This window comes from Oryctolagus cuniculus, chromosome 19 (genome assembly GCF_964237555.1).
Source record: "Oryctolagus cuniculus chromosome 19, mOryCun1.1, whole genome shotgun sequence".
Classification (NCBI taxonomy): domain Eukaryota; kingdom Metazoa; phylum Chordata; class Mammalia; order Lagomorpha; family Leporidae; genus Oryctolagus; species Oryctolagus cuniculus.
Genome location: NC_091450.1, coordinates 38,759,418 through 38,778,495, shown reverse-complemented (window position 1 = coordinate 38,778,495; position 19,078 = coordinate 38,759,418). Strand labels below are relative to the sequence as shown.

Here is a 19,078-nt window from a genome sequence, read left to right as displayed (position 1 = left end):
ACGCTCACTCACTGGCCTGGGCGGCTGGGCAGGCCTTGATTGGCAGGTATGCCTTACTTCCCCAGGCAGGATGCTGCTGGCTTCTGCTCACTGAACGGACCAAAGAGGACGCCGCACTCACCCAGGCCTTGCTAATTCGAGATCAATATCCAGGTTCAATGTCTTCATCATTAAGGAAATGAGAAAATATATTTTGGACGCACACAAATAGCACCTTGCCTTGGGGCCCACAGGACTTCCCATTACCTCATTAATCACTCTAACAGCCCTGCCACGGAGGAAGGTATTAATTTTCATAAAATACCTATAGAAATCATTTTTAAATGGACATTTAATTGGTCCAATAGTCATCGGGGCAGGCTAGCCCGTTGGAATCCGATGACGGATCAACCAACAGAGCAGATCAGGAAATTAATCCTGGGTGCATCCCTGTGGAGCAGACCTGGGCCGTCTCCTTCAGGATGGTCTTGGGATCTGTGCTGCCCACGCAGGTGCGATCGCAGGGTGGGGCACAGCGAGGAGCCCCCCGCCCCTGGATAAGCCGACCGTGCGGCCATCCTCCCCACCTCCTAGGGTACGGACTGCTGCCTTCCGCTAACGCAGCGCTACAGCCTTTGGCGAGTGTGGGGTCAGATTCTGGGGTGTGCTGGTTCTCAGAGTAGGGTTCCCAGGAAACACGCCACCTGGGAATTTGCTAGACATGCAGTCCTTGGGCCCTGCCCACGCAGTGTCCATAGGTGAGTCGCGGGCAGTGCCGCAACGCAGGATCTATTCCCTTCAGGACGCTGTGGGCACGCTTTGGAAAATCCAAGGAAATGGAATGAAAAGATATGCTTAATTTGGGGAGGAAAAATTTTTGGAAACCCACGCATATGAGGTACCTTCAAAAAGTTCATGGAAAAGCACACTGGAGGCCTTGGGGGCAGATGCAGGTGGAGGAGGTGGGACCCACGGGGCCCTGCCTGGGTTGTCTGGTGGCGGGCACCCCACCCCACTCCTGGCACCCTTCTCACAGCCAAGGGCCAGCCACGCCGGCCGCAGACACCAGGGCCCTCAGCAGATCCGGCGAGGGGCCAGGCCCCCAGCCGAGGCCTCCAAGCCCCAGGAGATGCCCACCAGCACCTGCGCCCGCCCGCCTGCCCGCCTGTGCCTGCCCGCCCACCCGCCCGCGGACACGTGCCTTGTAGCCCTGGATGATCCCGTTCTGGCTCTCCAGGGGCGGCGGGTCCCACGTGACCTCCAGCTGGCTGGCCGTGAGCGGGGTCACCTGGACGTTCTGCGGGGCCATCGCTGGGGCTGAGGAAAGAACAGCAGGTGACGGTAACTGGGATGTCCCTGGAGGAGGCGGCCAAGACCCCACCCACACATCCACATGGCCCCACTCCATGCAGACCACATGTGCCAAGAGTGGGCAGTCGTGGGCACAGCCACACCCCCGGGATCACGGCTCCATCCTCCAAGAGCCATGTGACCTCTTTACACCAGGGCAGGCCACACGCCCTTCCCAGAAGAACTCTCTTAAAGACACAGAACAGGACACGAAGGCACTTCAGAAGTATTTCACAGAAAATGGAATTAATCGGTGAGGTTACTTGGGTGGGAAAAATTCAAAGGTCCAAACCATACAGAAATGCAAAGGAAAGCGACGACCCTGAGGTACAGTAAGCAGAGCAAGGTAGGGCAGAGGGGTCCACGGGGTTAACAGGCGGCGTAGGCTCCAGGCTACTCTCACGCCTGCTATGAGCTCACAGCAGCCAGGGCCGGGGGCACCCGGAGGCCCCAGTGCCCTCAGGGTGCTGCAGAGGCACCCATGGCTCTGATGAGAGGGAGCTGCAGGTGCCGGGACACAGGCTGGCATTCGTGACTAAGGAGCTGCCAAGTATGAGAGACGGGCTGCGGAAAACAAAGATGCCCACTGCTGTCCCAAGTCCAGGTGCCCTGGGTGTGGTCAGTCCGGATGCACAGAGCTGCCCCGCCAAGGAGGAGGGGGACTCTGGCTTCTGAGGACCGTACTCCACATTGCAGTCCACGGCCGGCTCCCGCTGCTGTCACTTCCTATCCCTTCCCTCGCCTGGGAGGAGCGCCCTGGGGTGCTGTGTGGCATGGGCCGCCCTGTGCATGCAAAAGCAGAGGTGGCTGATGAAGACGCCTTGGCCACACCTCCCCGGGTAGCCCCGGAGCTGTGAGTGACGCACGGAGCGCAGGCTCGCGGGAGAGCACTCCGTCTTGTCTGCGTTTCGCCAGCCTCTCCTGGACTGTGGATTCTATATGCCAGTGCTTCCTCCTCCTGGTCTGGCCTCTGCTTCGAGAGCTGCTCCCTTCATGGGGGCTGGGCTGGGCTCAGGGCAGCTCCAGGGCGCGCTCTCGGCTCGGCGGGGGGAACAGCTGGTACGGAGCCCCAGCCTGCGGCCCGAGGAGTACAGCCTCAGGACGACAGTGTTCGCAGACCGCGAAGGGAGATGCTCAAACAGTCGGTGTCCGCCCGAGGGCCCTGGCCCGGCAGCTGGGCTCTCTGGGGAGGCCTTCTTGGGAGACAGTGACCTCGAGAGTCACCCCTTCCCTGCCCCTCCCCCAAAGAATAAAATTGTAATTAACACCCACTCAGCCTGACACCAACTATTTATTTTGTTCTAACTGTGTGGTTTCCATATTATCACTGCCCACCCCGCCGTTAATGGAAATGTTAATAACCCACACCAGGTTGTTGTGACAGATGCTCGGCCTCATTATCAGAAATTCTTATTTACCGCTCCATTAAACAACAGAATCACACAAAAAAACAATTCAATCAAAACTAACTGGAGGAATTTTAACAGCCACATTAATAACCCAAAACATAAATAAAGTTAATGTTTTTTGCATGTTTGCCATCGGCAACTCTATTGCAAAATTACTGTTGTACAATTAAAATGTGAAAGGCAAAATTGAGCACAGCTATTACCCCCCCCCCCCAACGCCCTCAAGGTCTGCTCCCAAAGACGCGGTCAGACCCGGTGCCCCGACACTGCTGGACCCACCCTGTCTGTGGCAGGGCCCCTGGCACTGGGTCGGGCCGACGAGCCGTGCTGCAGTCCCCACGCTGCGACGCCCCCACCCCCAGCAGCTCTGTCTCCATGCCACAGAAACACCGCAGGTAACAAGGGATTCTTCTGTTGACGCCGTAAGCAGGGAAGAGAGAAAGCTACACACACACCGAGCATGGCTTGCCAGATTCGAGATGCAGTTTGTGACTCCTGATGGCCACCGGGTCTCTTCCCAACAGAAGAACTCGACCCAAGAAGGCCGGGCTGTGCACCGCCCCAAATGCAGTTCTGCTTCGTCCTAAAGGGGGTGCGTCTGGGAGCTGATGACTTGTGGGATGAGCCATTACCTCTAGGCTCTGCAGAGTGGGGTGGTGTCAGAACACGTGTGTTCATGAAAATGCAGGGCCTGGTGCCTGTGACAAGGAGGTGGCCCACAGGCAGCATTGAGGGGGGAGTGGGGGGGAAGGTGTGAGGGGGAATGAAGGGGCAGGTGCACCCAGACTTCTCTGGGTGTCTCTGGCCGTCACAGAGCTCGGTCCCTGCCTGATTGTTCCTGCATCTCATTAGGGCAGTGACGGAGAAACTTCAGGGACTTCTACAGGCACCCTGCAGCTGATGGCTGTGGTGGAATTCCAGAACTTTCCGGAACTTTCCGGAACTCCCTATTTCTGGGTGACTGGCTAGGGAGCCCTGTGGAGTTGGGTGCTGTGAGCTGAGCTGGGCTGCGGTGTGGCTCTCTTGCCTCTGTAAGGAAGGGGTGGGCTGGACTGCTGGGAGCCCCGCAGAGCAGTCAGAGCAAGGCTTGCTCACCTCACTCGACCCCTGGGCAGGCTTGCTGTCCCTGAGGTGGGCCACCCGCTGTGGCTGGACCAGCAAGCAGCCAAACGGCGGCTACCTCGGACTTGGTCAGACTTTTGCTGATGAGTGGACAGTGCCAGCCCACGGCCCCTAACTTCATATCCCACCAGACAGGGGTGAACCTGAGCTATGCCTCTGGGCCCTGAGCAGCGGCTTTGGGAGGTCCAAAATCATTAAGTGGGGGTGGGGAGCAGGGCAATACCACATAGCTGTAATCACAGTGCATTGTGATAATTGTTTTCTTTTTGTTTGTTTGTTTTTTTGACAGGCAGAGTGGACAGTGAGAGAGAGAGAGACAGAGAGAAAGGTCTTCCTTTGCCGTTGGTTCACCCTCCAATGGCCACCGCGGCCAGCGAGCTGCGGCCGGCGCACCGCACTGATCCGATGGCAGGAGCCAGGAGCCAGGTGCTTCTCCTGGTCTCCCATGGGGTGCAGGGCCCAAGCACTTGGGCCATCCTCCACTGCACTCCTTGGCCACAGCAGAGAGCTGGCCTGGAAGAGGAGCAACCGGGACAGAATCCAGCACCCTGACCGGGACTAGAACCCGGTTTGCCGGCGCCGCAAGGCGGAGGATTAGCCTAGTGAGCCGTGGCGCTGGCCCCATGGAGGCTTTGAAACACTGAGAGGTTGGTTCAGAGATGTCATTCATTCACGTGCGTGTGTGTGTGTGTGTGTGTGTGATCTGTCTCACCTGGGGACAGGGGTGTGCCCATGTGACCTGCCGTTGCCTTCCTCTGGGAGAACCTCCCCTAGTTCTGACCCTGGGGTGTCTCTATCATTCACTGTGGCCCATCACGTGGCAGCAGAAGGGACAGGAGGCCAGACTACCTCTGCCTCTGGGTGGTTATAGGGCTGCTGCCTTCCCTTTTCCCACAGCCTCCAGACTGGCCCGTGGGCCTGGGGGCTGCTCCCTCAGTCTGAGCCCTGGAAAGGAGGTGGCAGGAGGGACAGAGGTGTGGGCAGCTTGCAGGGCAGGCGCCGTGCACTGAATGTGCCGCCGGGGTTGGAGGCTGCTGGGGTCCCGCCTAACTTTGCTGAGATGTCCCTGAACATCAGTGCTCTCGGCTCAGGGCTGGGGAGCAAGGAGGCGCAAAGACGTAAAAGACAAGTTCACGGGAGACGCAGCCACAGCAGTCACAGCGCGAGGAAGACTGCGGGAGAGGCTCAAGCCAGCAGAGGATGGAGGAGGTGTCCTGAAACACAGCACCTGGCTCGCACATGACAGGGCCCACGGGAATACGGCCGGGGGGCGGGCAGGGTGCTGCTGGAGCAGCAAGAGCGGAGAGGTGAGGACGGAGGGCGGCTGCTGGGCTCACACCAGACAGATTCACCCTGCTGCCAGGGCCACCCCAGGCCACAGTGCACCTGCCGATGCTAGGGCCACCCCAGGCCACAGTGGCACCTGCTGACACTAGGGCCACCCCAGGCCACAGTGTACCTGCCATTGCTAGGGCCACCCTCGGCCACAGTGCACCTGCTGTCGCTAGGGCCATCCTATGCCACAGTGCACCTGCCATTGCTAGGGCCACCCCAGGCCACAGTGCACCTGCCGTTGCTAGTGCAGGGTCTGTTAGGCCCTGTCAGGCTACCCTAGGTTTCTCCTTACAGTTTGTGTCACTTGGTGATTTATTACTTGGGTAATGTAAGTTCCTAACTGATAATCTGAGACTCACTGTTGAAGTTTTAATATTGTGTTTCTTTATATAATTTGACAAGTTATACTCTCATCGGTTTTCTTTAATTACATCTTTTCCTGATCACACACTTTCTCTGACTTCCTGTTAGGTGTACAGGAAACAGAATCCTCTAATTTCATTGATCTGATTGGCAAATTTTGCAGACACATTTGTTCCCCCAAGCAGGGAAATCTGCGCCCTCGTTTGGCCTTCTTGGTGTGTGAAGGCTTAGACAGGTGGCACTGCCTTAAGCAGCAGAGGACAGACAGACTGGACACAGAGGGCAAGGGCGCAATGCGAGAGAGCTGGCAAGCAGACCAGGGGCCTCGTAGCTGAGCCGGGAAACGAGAAGCCAGGGCCTCTGAGCACGCACCCAAGTTCAAAGACACCTGAATCATGCGCTGCTGAACAGGAAGTCCAAGGCCCAGCCCTCCCCAGGTGGCCCCCAGCGTCAGTCAGCCCCCTACACTTCAGGAAGGCAGGACTTGGAGAGTGTTTCAGTTAACGCTACCCACTAATGTTTTACAAAGCTTATGATAGGGGCCGGCACTATGGGTTAGGCCATTGTCTGCAGCATCAGCAAAGCAGTGGAGGATGGCCCTAGTGCTTGGGCCCCTGCACCCACTGGGAGACCTGTGGAAGCTCCTGGCGCCTGGCTTTGGCCTGGCCCAGTCCTGGCCATTTTGGCCATCTGGGGTGTGAATCAGTGGGTGGAAGATCTTAAGGTATCTCTGTCTCTGCTCTCTCCTTCTCTCCCTCTCCCCTCTCCCTTCTCTCTATAATTCTGACTCACAAATAAATAAAATAAATCTTTAAAAAAAGGTTACGACAGACAATTCCAAGGGAGGACACCACATTCTGTAAACCCATACACAGAGGAGGGATGTGGATCCCTCTTCTCTCAACCTGAAACCCCTACTGCTGCAGAAACGTGCAGGGCTGTGGGAGGGAGCAGTGCTGTTTAGCTTGCCGGGGGCTGACACACTGAGGATTCCTTATGAGAGGTGCACACAGCGCCACAGGAGACGCCCAGGGCACTATCCACAGCCAGCTGACTCTTCCAAGCATTTCGCTGGGCTCCCCTAACCCTGTACCCATATATGTGGGGCACACCCAACACCTCGGGGTGGGCGTCAGGTTCTGGCCACAGCCGGCCCTGGGCGTGGCACTGTCAAGTCCACGCAGGAGCTCTGAGACACACTCCTGCCCTCTGACCAGCAGATGCGCTGGCGAGAACTCCAGAATGAGAGCTGCGCAGGGCTTTCTCTGGGTGGCTCTGATGCCAGGCACCCCACGAACAGAGCCCAGGATGTGATGAGGAGAGCACGCGGGGGTGTGGACCAAGGCTGGGCACTCCCCGGGCGTGCGGACGGTGGTGTGGATGCCGTCCCCACAGCCTGGTGTGAGTGCGTGGCGGCTGCCGGCCTCAGAAGTGAGTGGTTTCAAGAAGAGCTGTTTCAAGGGGAGGCGAAGGCGGAGGCAGAGTGTCAGCTCGTCACCAGCAAGGCATTCCTCCCGCAGGCATTTCCACGTTGGCGGCGGGCTCTGTTCCCTCACACGCCGGGCACGCTCAGTGCCTGGGAGGATTTTCGCTTTCCCGTCCACGGAGCACGGGGCCTGACTTTCTCACGGCTTGATCACTGGTGCCACCCACCGTGAGGATGTGCAGAGTGAGCAAGCCACTCTGAAACCCAGCTACTCCACAGGCAACCGCTTTCTCCTCGTTCCCTCGCACACATCACAGCAGGGACAGCTCGTGCCTGAGTTACACCCCACCGTGCACCTGCACCGCTCGGCGCCTCTCACAGCCCCAGTCACACACATCTGCAGCATGTGCTCGCCAAACCCACGCCGCGGGAGAAACGCCCGACTCGTTTCACAAGTTGGGAAACTGAGGCTTGGGGGACTAGGTCCCCCCCATTCTACCCCAGAGCTGCCTGGAGCTGGCAAACGGTTTTTAGAAACAGACAGGCCAAGCCGGCGCCGCGGCTCACTAGGCTAATCCTCCGCCTTGTGGCGCCGGCACACCAGGTTCTAGTCCCGATCAGGGCGCCGGATTCTGTCCCGGTTGCCCCTCTTCCAGGCCAGCTCTCTGCTGTGGCCAGGGAGTGCAGTGGAGGATGGCCCAGGTGCTTGGGCCCTGCACCCCATGGGAGACCAGGAGAAGCACCTGGCTCCTGCCATCGGATCAGCGTGGTGCACCAGCCGCGGTGGCCATTGGAGGGTGAACCAATGGCAAAGGAAGACCTTTCTCTCTGTCTCTCTCTCACTGTCCACTCTGCCTGTCAAAAACAAAAAACAAAAAAAAAGAGAAACAGGCCTGGCTTTGAAGGCCAGGCGCCTCTGTCACAGCCACTCAGCGCTGCCCTTCTGTGGGAAAAGCAGCTCAAGAATTCACTGTCTAAGCCTGTACAGACGAAGCTGTGGCTGTGTTCCAATAAAACTTTATTTAGAAACACAGGCAAAGGGCTAGATGTGGCCTCTGGGACACATGTGCAGACACTGCTGTGAGGGAGGGAGGGAGGCCTGGCCTGTGGGCTGCTTCGCTGGTCGTTTATGGAGCCCAGGGGCCCGCTGTTCGCTGACGTTGTCCCGGGGCACAGGGGCTGCAGCGGAGCCTGGCACAGAGGAGAGGAGTGGGGACTGGAAGAGGAGGTGATTCCCGGGAATCCGAATGCTGACCAGGTATGGGATGGTGTGCAGGTTTGCTATTGATTTTTCTAGGTGAGATCACGACTTTGTGCTCCTGTATTTTAGAGTGTTCGCACAAGGATACAAACTGAAAATACTCTGGAATGAAATGTCATGAGGTTTTCAGAAACGGATATGACTCTCAGAACTGCTTCAAAATCAGCTGAGCGGAGGGGAAACAGGAGCAGGCAACAGAGCGAGACGGGGCCCTGGGCTGAGCCGGGTGGTGCCAGCGTCCACGTACACACGCATCCCTGCGTTCCCTCACTGTACGATAGCAACAGAAGGGGAGGAGGACAAGAGCGAGGCCAGTGCCGGGGACAGCCTGAGGCTGGCCCATGACCCGAGTCAGAGTGCTCTCAGGTTCACCGCTCCACCAGCCGCTCCCAGGGACCCAGCAGGTGGAGATGAACACCGCCTGCCTATGGGACACAAGTCCAAGGAGGCGCCCCATGCGGCTGGCCCAGTTTCTCCTCATCCCATCAAGCTCTACTTCAGCTCCACTCCAGGCTACCCTGGGCTCGAGAACACACTGAAGGCCCCAAGCCCTCTAAGACTGGACTCCTGAGGGCCCCAGGCCAGGCCGTCCCCCTTCTCCCAGGGCTCGGGGCTCCTCCAGGGCAAAGCCCGTGCCTCGGTGGCTTCCCTCGGTCCCTGCAGGCACCCAGCAGGGTCCCAAGCAGGTGGAGAACCACGGGGTCTTCCGAGCATCCGGCATCGGATCCTGGGAGCTGCATTAGGCAGCAGGATTCTCTCCACGACCTTTCTCCAGGGAGTGGTTATGGAAATAAAGTTGTTAATAATCTACTGCATCCACCAGCGTTTCCGGGCCCTGCTCTGCCAGGAAAGGTGCTAACCCACACGGCAGGGGAAGCACAGGTACGAACTGCCACGGGCTGCAGGCGAGGGGCACCGCTCTCAGCAGAGGGTCTGATCTCCCCGCTAAACCACGGGCGTCCTGGGGGAGGAGAACCGGGAGTGGGAGACGAGGCTGGCATTTAGGAAGGGTCACTCCAGCGGATACGGGGAGGGGTGAAGACGTGGCCCCAGGGGTTTCCGGAAGCGCCCCTGCTACAGGGCCTGGACTTCCGCTTCACCGGCTCTCGCGGCCCCTTCTCTCCCTCGCTGCCTCCCAGGGCTGTGTCTGACTCTGTGTTTGGGGCTGGGTCCTGGAAGTGACCTGTCCTCCTCATCTGCCCCCCTGTTTAAGGTGCCTTCCCACTTGGCAGGGCCATCGGGCTCACTGTCTCACTGCCCGTGTGGGCCTCGTCGGGGGCGCCCTGGGGTCCCCCAAGCTGGAGAGGGCCGGAGGCGGCAGCAGACGGCCAGCGGGGTGCCGTGCAGGTCCCCCTGTGTGGTGAGGGGTGAACAGGCCCCCTCCTCACCAACACTGTCTGCACACCTGCACTGGGGGCACGGCAGCCCTGGACACAGCCCTGTCCAAGGCTCTCCCGGCCCAGGAGACTGCCAGCCAGAACCCCAGCAAGGGCTCCACAGATGTGGCTGTGCGTCGAGGAGACAGCACTGCAGCTGCAGCCCCAGAGGTGGGAAGGAGCCTGCAGAGCCCTGTGCCCGCAGACTCAGGACGCAGGCTGGCAACTCCCCCGTGACGCGGAGACACGGATTCTTGCTGGTGCCCGTGATGCGAATTGTTCCCAAGAGTCCACACGCAAGGCTGCGTCTCCCTACCCACTGCATCAGCACAGGGCCTGGGGCCCCCGGGAGGGAGAGGTTACTACTTCGCGCTCCTGCAGAGTGGCAGTGACCAGACACCATGGCCCTGAGATGTGGACGGCCACGCCCACTACCCGAGGAGCACGGCCCTGGGTCCTCTTCATTCCGCTGCCTTGGGGCTGGGGCTGGCTTCCTCCGTCACCAGGGGCAGCAACCACAGCAGGGGCCTTGGCTGTTTTCCTCCGGTCCCAACCAAGAGTTATTAGAGACTTGGAGAATTTACAAGAAAAATAACCCCCACAGTCTGCCAGTGAAAGGAACAGCAAAGCCGTGTTTTCAGGACGCGGCTGTCTCCCAAAGCAGCGCACGCACCAACGCTCCAGCCCCACCCACAGCCTTGAGTGGGCACCGCTTCTGAACTCACGTGCCCAGGTTTCCTTCCGGGTGCAAGCTGGGCTGGGCTGCTGGAGGCCAGGCCGCTGCCCTGGCATTGGCAGCTGCTCCAGCAGATGCAGGGATGAGGCAGGTCTGGACTCCCTTTTCCAGAGAACCGAGAGAGCTGCCGTTCTTTCCGGCTGCGCGTAGCACCACCTGTGCCTCAGTAGTGAGGTCAGTCTCAGCCCGCGACTGTGGTCGGCTGTGCGTGGGGAGCGGACACATCTGGACAATACCTGGGTCCACAGCAGCGACCACAGTGCAATGCGAGGATGACCCAGTCGGTAACGGGCAAGATTCATGCCGAGGGCACTGCCAGTCCCGCCAGGGAAAGGAAAGACAGGCCCAGTCCAGGAGAGGAGCTATGGGTAGGATGAGAATGCCGGGAAGGCCCACGTCCACTCACGTACTTAATGAACTTCCCATCACAGCCTCAAGTGAACCTGCTGTGAAGTTCCCAGACCGGCTGCGGCATCTGGGAATCAGGCAAGACCACCACAGCTCTGGGAAACAGGGTGCACGTGTACCCAGTGGTGTGTGGGCAGGGCTGCAGTGGTGCCCAGGCACTAGGAGAGGTACCTGCAGAGCTAAGGAAAGCACTCACTCACACCTGGCTGTGTCCAGGGGTCTCAAATGGGACCAAGACACGTCACAAAGGCAGAATCAATTAATAGCCGGTACCGGGGTCGGGGTGGGGGTGTCTCCTGGAAGCAAATGATCTACTTAGAAGCCCACCTTTCACCGAGGTACCACAACTGGTTTACAGAGTTAAACGGAAAAAAATGAAGCCCCAAAACCCAGAAGGAAATCTGGGTATTTGCCAAGTTTCTGATGGGAAGTGGAGATGAAGCAGGTGTAGAAGTTGGACCATACTGTTTAAACACAATAAAATTAGACAAGCACCAGAAACGGAAAACTATTTGCCCCAAATGAGATCAAACGTGATATCCCTGACACATAAGGAGCTCTTAAAAATCTACTGAAAACATGGCATCCATCAAAATGAGACAAAGCAGAGACGGGTCGGAGATCCCCCGAGCACACAGGGCCGGATCGGCCGTGCAGGACGCTTGGCCTTGTGAGACTTGCAAACACAGACGCCAGGTAACCTGGGCTCCGTCTTGTAAGCACTTGTGTTCATGAAAAATGAACCAGGCTTAGCCAGTCATGAGCCACAGGGGACTCCAAAGCCAGTTCTCTTTGCCTGGCTCCATGGCACACTGGAGGCCCCTCTGCTGCCCACTTCGTAAACGGCTGTTGCTCATCCTTACACGTGCAGAGTGACTCAGTTTATCTTCTGAACGACCCCGAATCATCCCTGGCATTGAATCGTATGTGAGACAGTGGGGAGACAAATCTTTCCCAAACAAACAGGAAGGATTTACAATGGGAGAAAGCAGCAGCCAGGATAGGGTGGGGAGAAGGGCTGCTCAGCCGGCGGGAGGGGGCTCAGGAACGCACTTGGGGTGCAGAGACCACGAGGCCACAGGTGCATCCAAGGAACAAGGCCCCCTTTTCTGGGGGAGGAGACAGCTGCCTCTGACTGGAGCTCAAGAGAACCCACCCTAGAGATTTAAAAAAAAAAGCAGAGAAGAGGGTGTGCGGGGTCCCCACTCAGGCAGAGCAGGCCCTGCCACCTCCCACTTGGGGCTCACGTCTTCTGCCTCCAGGACCCTGTCTGCCATCAACTGTCCACACATGTGTGGGGCTGGACCGGTGTGGTCAGCGTGCGTTAACAACCTGAACGGAGGCCTTGGGCTTTCCTGGGAGGTGGGCAGCTCTGCTCAGCTCTGCCCTGTTTGTCTGAAGCCCTCCTGTGTCCAGAGCCCCTGGGGATTGAACGGGGGACAGCTGCCAGCCACGGGGCTCAGCCCCTTCTAACAGGAGCCTCCTCCGCCCTCCTGACCTCCTGGGCTCTGGGGGCAGCTCCATTCCCTGAGCTCACGGCCCTTGGCTAGAAGGGAGCCCTGGGGTCACAGTGTCACTGGTCTAGACGGGAGCCTGGTGTCACTGTCGGGTACTCCTGGGCACTGGCGCCTGTGTCCTGGGCCACGCTACCCTATTCCTTTCCTTTCCACCCAGGTGTGCTCTCTCTTCCTCTCCCCTCTCCTGTCTTCAAATCCCAGGGCCCCTGCTGACCTACTAAGCACCCAGCTTCTGGGCTGAACCAGAAGGTGCTGCTGCCCTGCTGACAGCAGGAGACCAGAGCAGCCCACAGAGCAAAGTGCAAAGTGCTGTGTGCACAGTGTGTTCAGAAACACAGGGAGGAGCACCCAGTCTGTCCCGGGAGACAAGACGGGGGATCCAGGAAGGGCTATCATGGAAGCTGTCTCCACGGGGGCCTGGGAGTCTTCCCAGCCACAGGCATGATTCCTGCAGACACAGCATGTGCAGGTGCAGAGGCCAGGCTCATGAGGACGGAACACACAGCAGGGTGGGCAGGCGGCCTGGGCCCAGGGCTGGTGCACAGTGCTATCCTGAAAGCAGGGGTCTGTCCAGAAACAGGGAAGGTCTGAGGGCTGGACACGGGGTCCTTCATATCTCCACAGCACCAGGGCACTGGGGACACAGCGCCGGGCCTGGAGACGCCACTGGGCACTCACACACACGGTCTGCACCTCTGCCCAGGAAGAGTTCTGGCCTCTTGGGCAAACTGCCCATCAGTGTCACAGCGGACACTCGGCAGTGCCCTGCTCTCCTCTGGGAATCCTCCCACCTCAGATCTCACCCACCTGGTCCAGGCACAGATGACATCATCTGTCATATTCGGGGACCTCAGCGATGGCAACTTGTGATGTCCCCTCCCCAGCCTGTGCCTCTCCTGTGCCTCACGTGGCTCCTCTGTGGCCAGGCCCATCCCTACTGGAACGCCCGGCCCCCACTGCCAATGCTCTGGACAACCCCTCTGGACACATTTCCATGCAAAGAAAGGCGGAAATGACGTATGCTGCTGCTGTCCTCACCTGTATGCAAATTGATGGGCCATTCGAGGCGGGGGGGGGGGGGGGGGGGGGACTGCCACGGCAGATCTTTGGAACTCGACTGGTTAATAACAATTACCCCTCCAAACTGCAAGGTCACCTGATGCGTTCCTAGCCCCTGGTCCAGCACCGCCCCTCCCCCCCCTCCCCCCACCCCCCGCATCTCCTGCAGGGCGGGGTCTCCACTGTCACTCCGGGGTACCACCTTCCGAATCCACATCAGCAGATCTGAGCAGAGGCACCAGGCACTATACTAAGCTGCAGGAAGTCTTTAAATCTGTCGGGGGTGGGGGGTCCTCTCGGGGCAGGACCCCTGCGGCCAGAGGCAGGGGTGGCTCTCATTTCCTGAGCACACTGGGGGGGAGGAGGAGGAAGTGCGCTGGACCTAACACTTGACATCACATCTCACTATAGGGACATCCACCCCTCAGAGGGGACAGGTCCTTGGATCAAACTTCTCTCACAGGGGCAAAAGCCATCATCACGTGGCTTTCGGAGACCTGGGAGCAGGCTGTTGCCGGACATCAGGTGAACCCAGTCACTGGGCCACGGACGAAGCCTGGCAAGGGACAGCCGGGAGCTGAGACCCAACCGCCTGCCCCTTCAGACACTGTGGCTTCTGCTCCCCCACACCTGGCTCCTCCCGACATCACCCCTGTAGGGCAAAGTCACAACGAACAGGAGTGGTCGTCACTCAGCTCTGCGCCGAGCCAAACCTCTAGCCATGGGTTTGACTCCAAACACATTCAGGACGGGAGGACACTGCTTGACGCCTGAGACGCTTGGCCACAGAGCTCTTGGCTACACCCATGGCTGTGGCCCTCACCGGCCGTGGGGTTAGGGGCGCTCAGAGCTTACCGGCCTCGCCGACAAAGACCTCCACAGGTGCGCTGGCTGGGCTCTCGCCGATGATGTTATAGGCGGTCATGATCACTTCATAGCGCCTGTACTTCTTCAAATCTGCAAAGTTCAGGGAGACAGGGGTCAGCTTGCTCCAGGGCTGCCGTCCTTCCTACAACGTCCCCTCCGTGAGCCACAAGGAAGGAGGGGCGGGGCCGGGGGGGGGCAGGCTTTTCTCTGGGAGATGCACCCACACCTACTGCCAACACCCCACGCCACCCGATGCTTCTCCTGGGTGTGACCCGAGCACCCCTGCCATGGCGAAGCATTTAAAACAAATTTAAGAAAAAAAAAAGACTTGAGTGAATCTCACTTGTAAAGCCTCTGATCTTTTGACGACTGTGAAAAGGGGTGGGGACCACCCGGGTCAGGCCGAGGTCTGCAGTGAGAGGCATGGCCAGAGAACTGGGAGCGTCCACTCCCGGCTAACACAGCTGTGTGTCTGAGGCTGGGTGCTGGCGGGGACGCCGACCGGCCTCAGCCTTCACATCCACCTCCCAGCTGCCATGAGCTCAGCGGAGCTCAGAGAATCGAATGCCAAGGTCCTGTCCTCTTGGCTTCCAAGGAACGTGTGCATAGCTCCGCCCACGTGGCTGACTGGGGTCCGGCCTGTCCTACTCTGGGTCCCTCCAGGGCTATGCTGTCTTTTTTATTTATTTATTTATTTGTTGACAAGTAGAGTTAGTGAGAGAGAGAGAGAGAGAAACAGAGAGAAAGGTCTTCCTTTCTCCGTTGGTTCACCCCCCAAATGGCCGCTATGGCCCATGCGCTGCACTGATCCGAAGCCAGGAGCCAGGTGCTTCTCCTGGTCTCCCATGGGGTGCAGGGCCCAAGCACTTGGGCCATCCTCCACTGCCTTCCCGGGCCACAGCAGAGAGCTGGAATGGGAGAGGAGCAACCGGGACAGAACTGGTGCCCCAACCGGGACTAGAACCCGGGGTGCTGGCGCCACAGGCGAAGGATTAGCCTAGTGGGCCGCAGCGCCGGCTTTTTAAAAATTTTTTGTATTTTTTATTTTTTGGTTATGCTGTCTTACAAGCAGCTCGCAGTGGCTGTGAGCTTGTAAGTCTTACCCTGGGACCCATGTGGCTGCTGAGTCCTGGGTGCCCGTCACCCATGAGTGGGGGTGTGGAAGAGACTGTCCCCTTTCATTTTCATTACACGGGACGGAAAAGCTGGAGTGAGGTCTGGCTCAGGAGCCCTGAGCACTGAGCTGGTCCGCGGTCTGACTCCACTTGCTCCTCAGCCAAGGAGACGTCTGGGTGGACACTTGGTGTTGTGGGATCACAAGTGAGTGAGGGGTTGAGTCACGGGTGTGCGAGAGAGCAAGGGGGCCAATGGCCAAAGCAACACTTTGGAGAGCAGGGGAAGGAACAGACTTGGTGTGAACCTGTCTGGCCACACCTGGGCTGGGCTAGCTGCCCGAAGAGTGGCAGGCAGATGGAACGGGATGCTGTTGACAAGGTGCGTGAAGAACACCTGGGCATGGGGGCTTAGAAAGGGCTCCTCCTCCTTCCCTACCTACTCCCTAATCCAGCAAAGGAGCTGCACTGAAGTGAACCCTGTTATGGGAGCTCCCAAGCCCCACACTTGGGTCTGGAAACCTTCTGCAGCCAAGAGCCAAAGGGGAAGCCACACAATCGATTACAGTTGAAGGGAGGATGGTTGGATGAGCAACACAGAGCACCACTCAGCCCTCAAATGGCAGGGAATTCCGTCTGGCACCTGCTACAACACCGATGACCTTGGGATGCTATGTTCAGTAGCATACAGTTCCCTCCTATGAGATTCCTGGGGTTGCCAAGCCCAGACACAGAGGGGACGATGCTGGCTGCCAGGGGCTGGTGCTTAATGGGAGCAGAGTGCCAGTCTTTGAAAATGCAGTTCTGGACATAGAGGGTGGCTGGTATGCTTGGTGCCCCTGAACTGTGTATGTAAAGATGGCGAAAATAGTACACTACATTAGCACAGTAAAAGACAGTTAAAATAAAACGTTGAGGTGAGTGGGGCAGTCGTGCCCAATGGGACTTCCTCCCTGTCCCCGACTCCAAGATCGCATGCCAGCAAGTCGTCCCAGCCCCCATTTCCTGAAGCCCCGCTCCCCGTCTGTGACTGGGTTAGCACACCAAGAGGGAGGATTCCAGAAATGAGAGTCATTACTCCAAGGTGGTTTCCCCAGGTCCACTGGGGGGCCAATCGGCAATGGGTGCAAGTGGTCAGGAGGCCTCCAAGGCAGGCAGTGTGCACTTACGTGTTAATTCATATGTTGTTAACGTGGAGCTGCTGTTCACGGTCTTGAAGCTGCTCTGGGCTATCAGGGGTAAGCAAAGCAGAAAGACAGTTAGCACACAGGGACACAGCCGCTGCAGGTGACACATGGAACCAACTGCTCGGCTCCGCGCCACACTTCCACGGGCAGTGAAGCCCGAGCCGCCACCTGCCTGCTCCCTACCAGCTCCAGGGGTGCCCGAGCCTCTTCCTGAAGCAGCAAGACCCCCACCTGAGGCAGCGGGCATGTGTTTGGCCTCCGACTGAATGGAACATGGAAGGTACTTGGTACGCCATCGTGCCAGCGAGGGAGGACAGGGACATGGGTTTCCCAGGAGGCAGGGCCGTCAGCTTCAGGAAGCTCACGTGTGCAGTCGGGGTCCAGGGGGCACGAGCTAACAACGGAAGGCAGGGTGGCCTCCTGACACCACGGAGGTGGCAGAGAGCAAGAGGGCAGCCGCCCAGGGGCTCCCCCCTGGAGCTGCTCCCCGACTCTGTCCCAGCACAAGGATGTCGAGAGACAAGGTGCATTTTCTGTAGGGCTGTCTGAAGGGAACATCAGGGAATGAAACCCTCCAGCCTCCTTCCCAGAGAGAGTGAGGTGTGGTGCAGCCAGAGCAGGCCAGCCTGGAGATGGAAGAGGCTCAGGTCCCACCTTGAGGTCACGCACTGTGACAGACAGGAAGAGCCTGCATGGACTGATGGGTCCTTGAGACGAGGGTGGGGGTGCAGGGGTCCCCCGGAGCCATTGCCACCAGGCCAGCAGCACTGCTTCTCCTTGAGTACTCGTCCGGCTGCACAAGGCCCCAGGGCCTGCCCGGCTGCCCACCTCACACCTACACGGGGTCTGAGCCAGGATGGGGGACATGCTCACCTGTGAGCTCGGCTCGCAAAGCGGAAGGGCTTTTGAGTGTCTTGGCCTCAAGGCCTGAGCCCGCCTCGGACTCGAGCTCCCGGTAGTAGATCCTGTAGCCCTGGAGAAGGCCGTTCAGGGACTCGTCCCGTGGAGGCTGCAAAGACATCGGACGACTCAGCCTGCGGCCTCCACCCCAGCGTGGCCTCCTTCACCTCCCCAGGTCTTGCTTGTTAGCAACACAGAGGGGGAGGCGTGAGACTCGCGAGCAGGAGCCAGAGAAGCCTCCCAGGCACAGATCTGCACCATGGAGCCCGTCCTCACACCTCTGCCCTCCAGGGTATATGTGTGGGGGGAACGTGGACGTCCAGGCCCTGTGTGGCTCAAGTCTGCAAAACACCCCAAGGCGGGGGCAGGATAGCAGGGCCCTCGCTGGTGGTGAGGAGGTGACCCCCTGGGAGGTAAGCCCAGGACATGGAGGGAACGTGGGAAACGGCCAGCTCCACCTCCTGTGCTGGCTGGACGCACCCTGGCCATCCCCTGGCCGCCCGGCTTGTGGTGGTCTCACTGACTCTCCACGTGCCAGGTCATCCCGCTCCACCAAATCAGACCCAAGGTGGGAATCCCCACTGCACCTCCGAGGGCACTGGCTTGAGACGGGCTGGCGCTAGTCCATGCGCTCACCCTGTTGAGAACCCAGTGGAATGAGCCCAAAGGGTCTGTGGATGAGGGGACGGAGCATCAGCTCTTGCTGCAGTCTACACAGATCTGCAGGGCTCAGACCCCCATCAAGACCAGGCTGCCTGCCGAAGGAGCGGGGACTCCCGGCAGGCCTGTGCAGCCACAGCTGTGGGGCCAGCCGCCTCGTGAATGACACTTTGTCACAGCACTGTGACATCCAGGCCTTGGCCATCCCCACCCTTGCCCTACGTTTCTGCTTCTGAACCCAGGCCCCAAAAGCACGCAATGGCATTCTCATTGAACTCCTCTGCTCCTGACCCCAGATTTGCAGAACACGGTCTGCTTTGCCCTCTGAACTCCCCCACACAACAGCAGAGAGCGAGGCCTGGGAGGGCCGATGTGCCACGCTCAGCACTGGCACGTGGGCCTGAGGCATGGACAAGGCACAGTCAGGACGTTTTTTAAAAGTGAGAGGTCACTCCAGCAGCCCCAGGGCCCTCGCCGTGCGGCCCATCTCCAGGCACTTCCTAAGTCTTGGGGTGCCCCCTACCCAGGAAGAGCACCGTGGTACACAGCCCGCCGCAGATGCACACTGGTTCACAGGGAAGCTATGGGGCTTGCTAGGCCTTAATGCTGCATTTCAGGAGGACTCCGCAAACACACAGCCAGCCTGCCTGCCGCTCCTCCCCCTGGCCTGGGGAGTCAGACCCCACAGATCTGAGTCAGCCACCCCCACAGTGCCCCCCAGCTTCGCAGAGAGGCTGCACGGGTTCTCCGGCTGCCCACCGTGGACGAGGGCAGGATGGAGCTTCCGGGTGTCCAGTTGCCTTGGCTCTCAAATGGACAGTGGGGGCTGGCGAGGCCTCTCTGTTCTGTCTTTTCCTTCTACTGGCATCACCAGCAGCACGGGGAGCCTCCAGCCCAGCCCCTCTGGGCCCAGCCATGCTAGGCACACTTGCTGGACACCCGGGTGTTCCCAGGCCACAGCCATTGACCCAGAACCCAGGGACCCAGACGCCAGAGGGACTCTTTTGTTTC

The 19,078-nt window shown here is 59.1% G+C and overlaps 1 protein-coding gene across 6 annotated transcripts in view; it reads right to left on the bottom strand.

Annotated features, from left to right (window-relative positions):
• Positions 1-19,078, bottom strand: part of SDK1 (sidekick cell adhesion molecule 1) — a 980,492-nt gene that overhangs the window by 37,937 nt on the left and 923,477 nt on the right. For all 6 annotated transcript variants that reach the window (XM_070064289.1, XM_070064291.1, XM_070064290.1 and 3 more), the window contains 4 exons: positions 17,381-17,516; positions 16,490-16,549; positions 14,197-14,298; positions 1,181-1,296 (listed from right to left, as the gene is read on the bottom strand). In XM_070064289.1, coding sequence (XP_069920390.1) covers positions 1,181-1,296; positions 14,197-14,298; positions 16,490-16,549; positions 17,381-17,516 — 414 coding nt within the window. The remainder of the gene's footprint in view (positions 1-1,180; positions 1,297-14,196; positions 14,299-16,489; positions 16,550-17,380; positions 17,517-19,078) is intronic.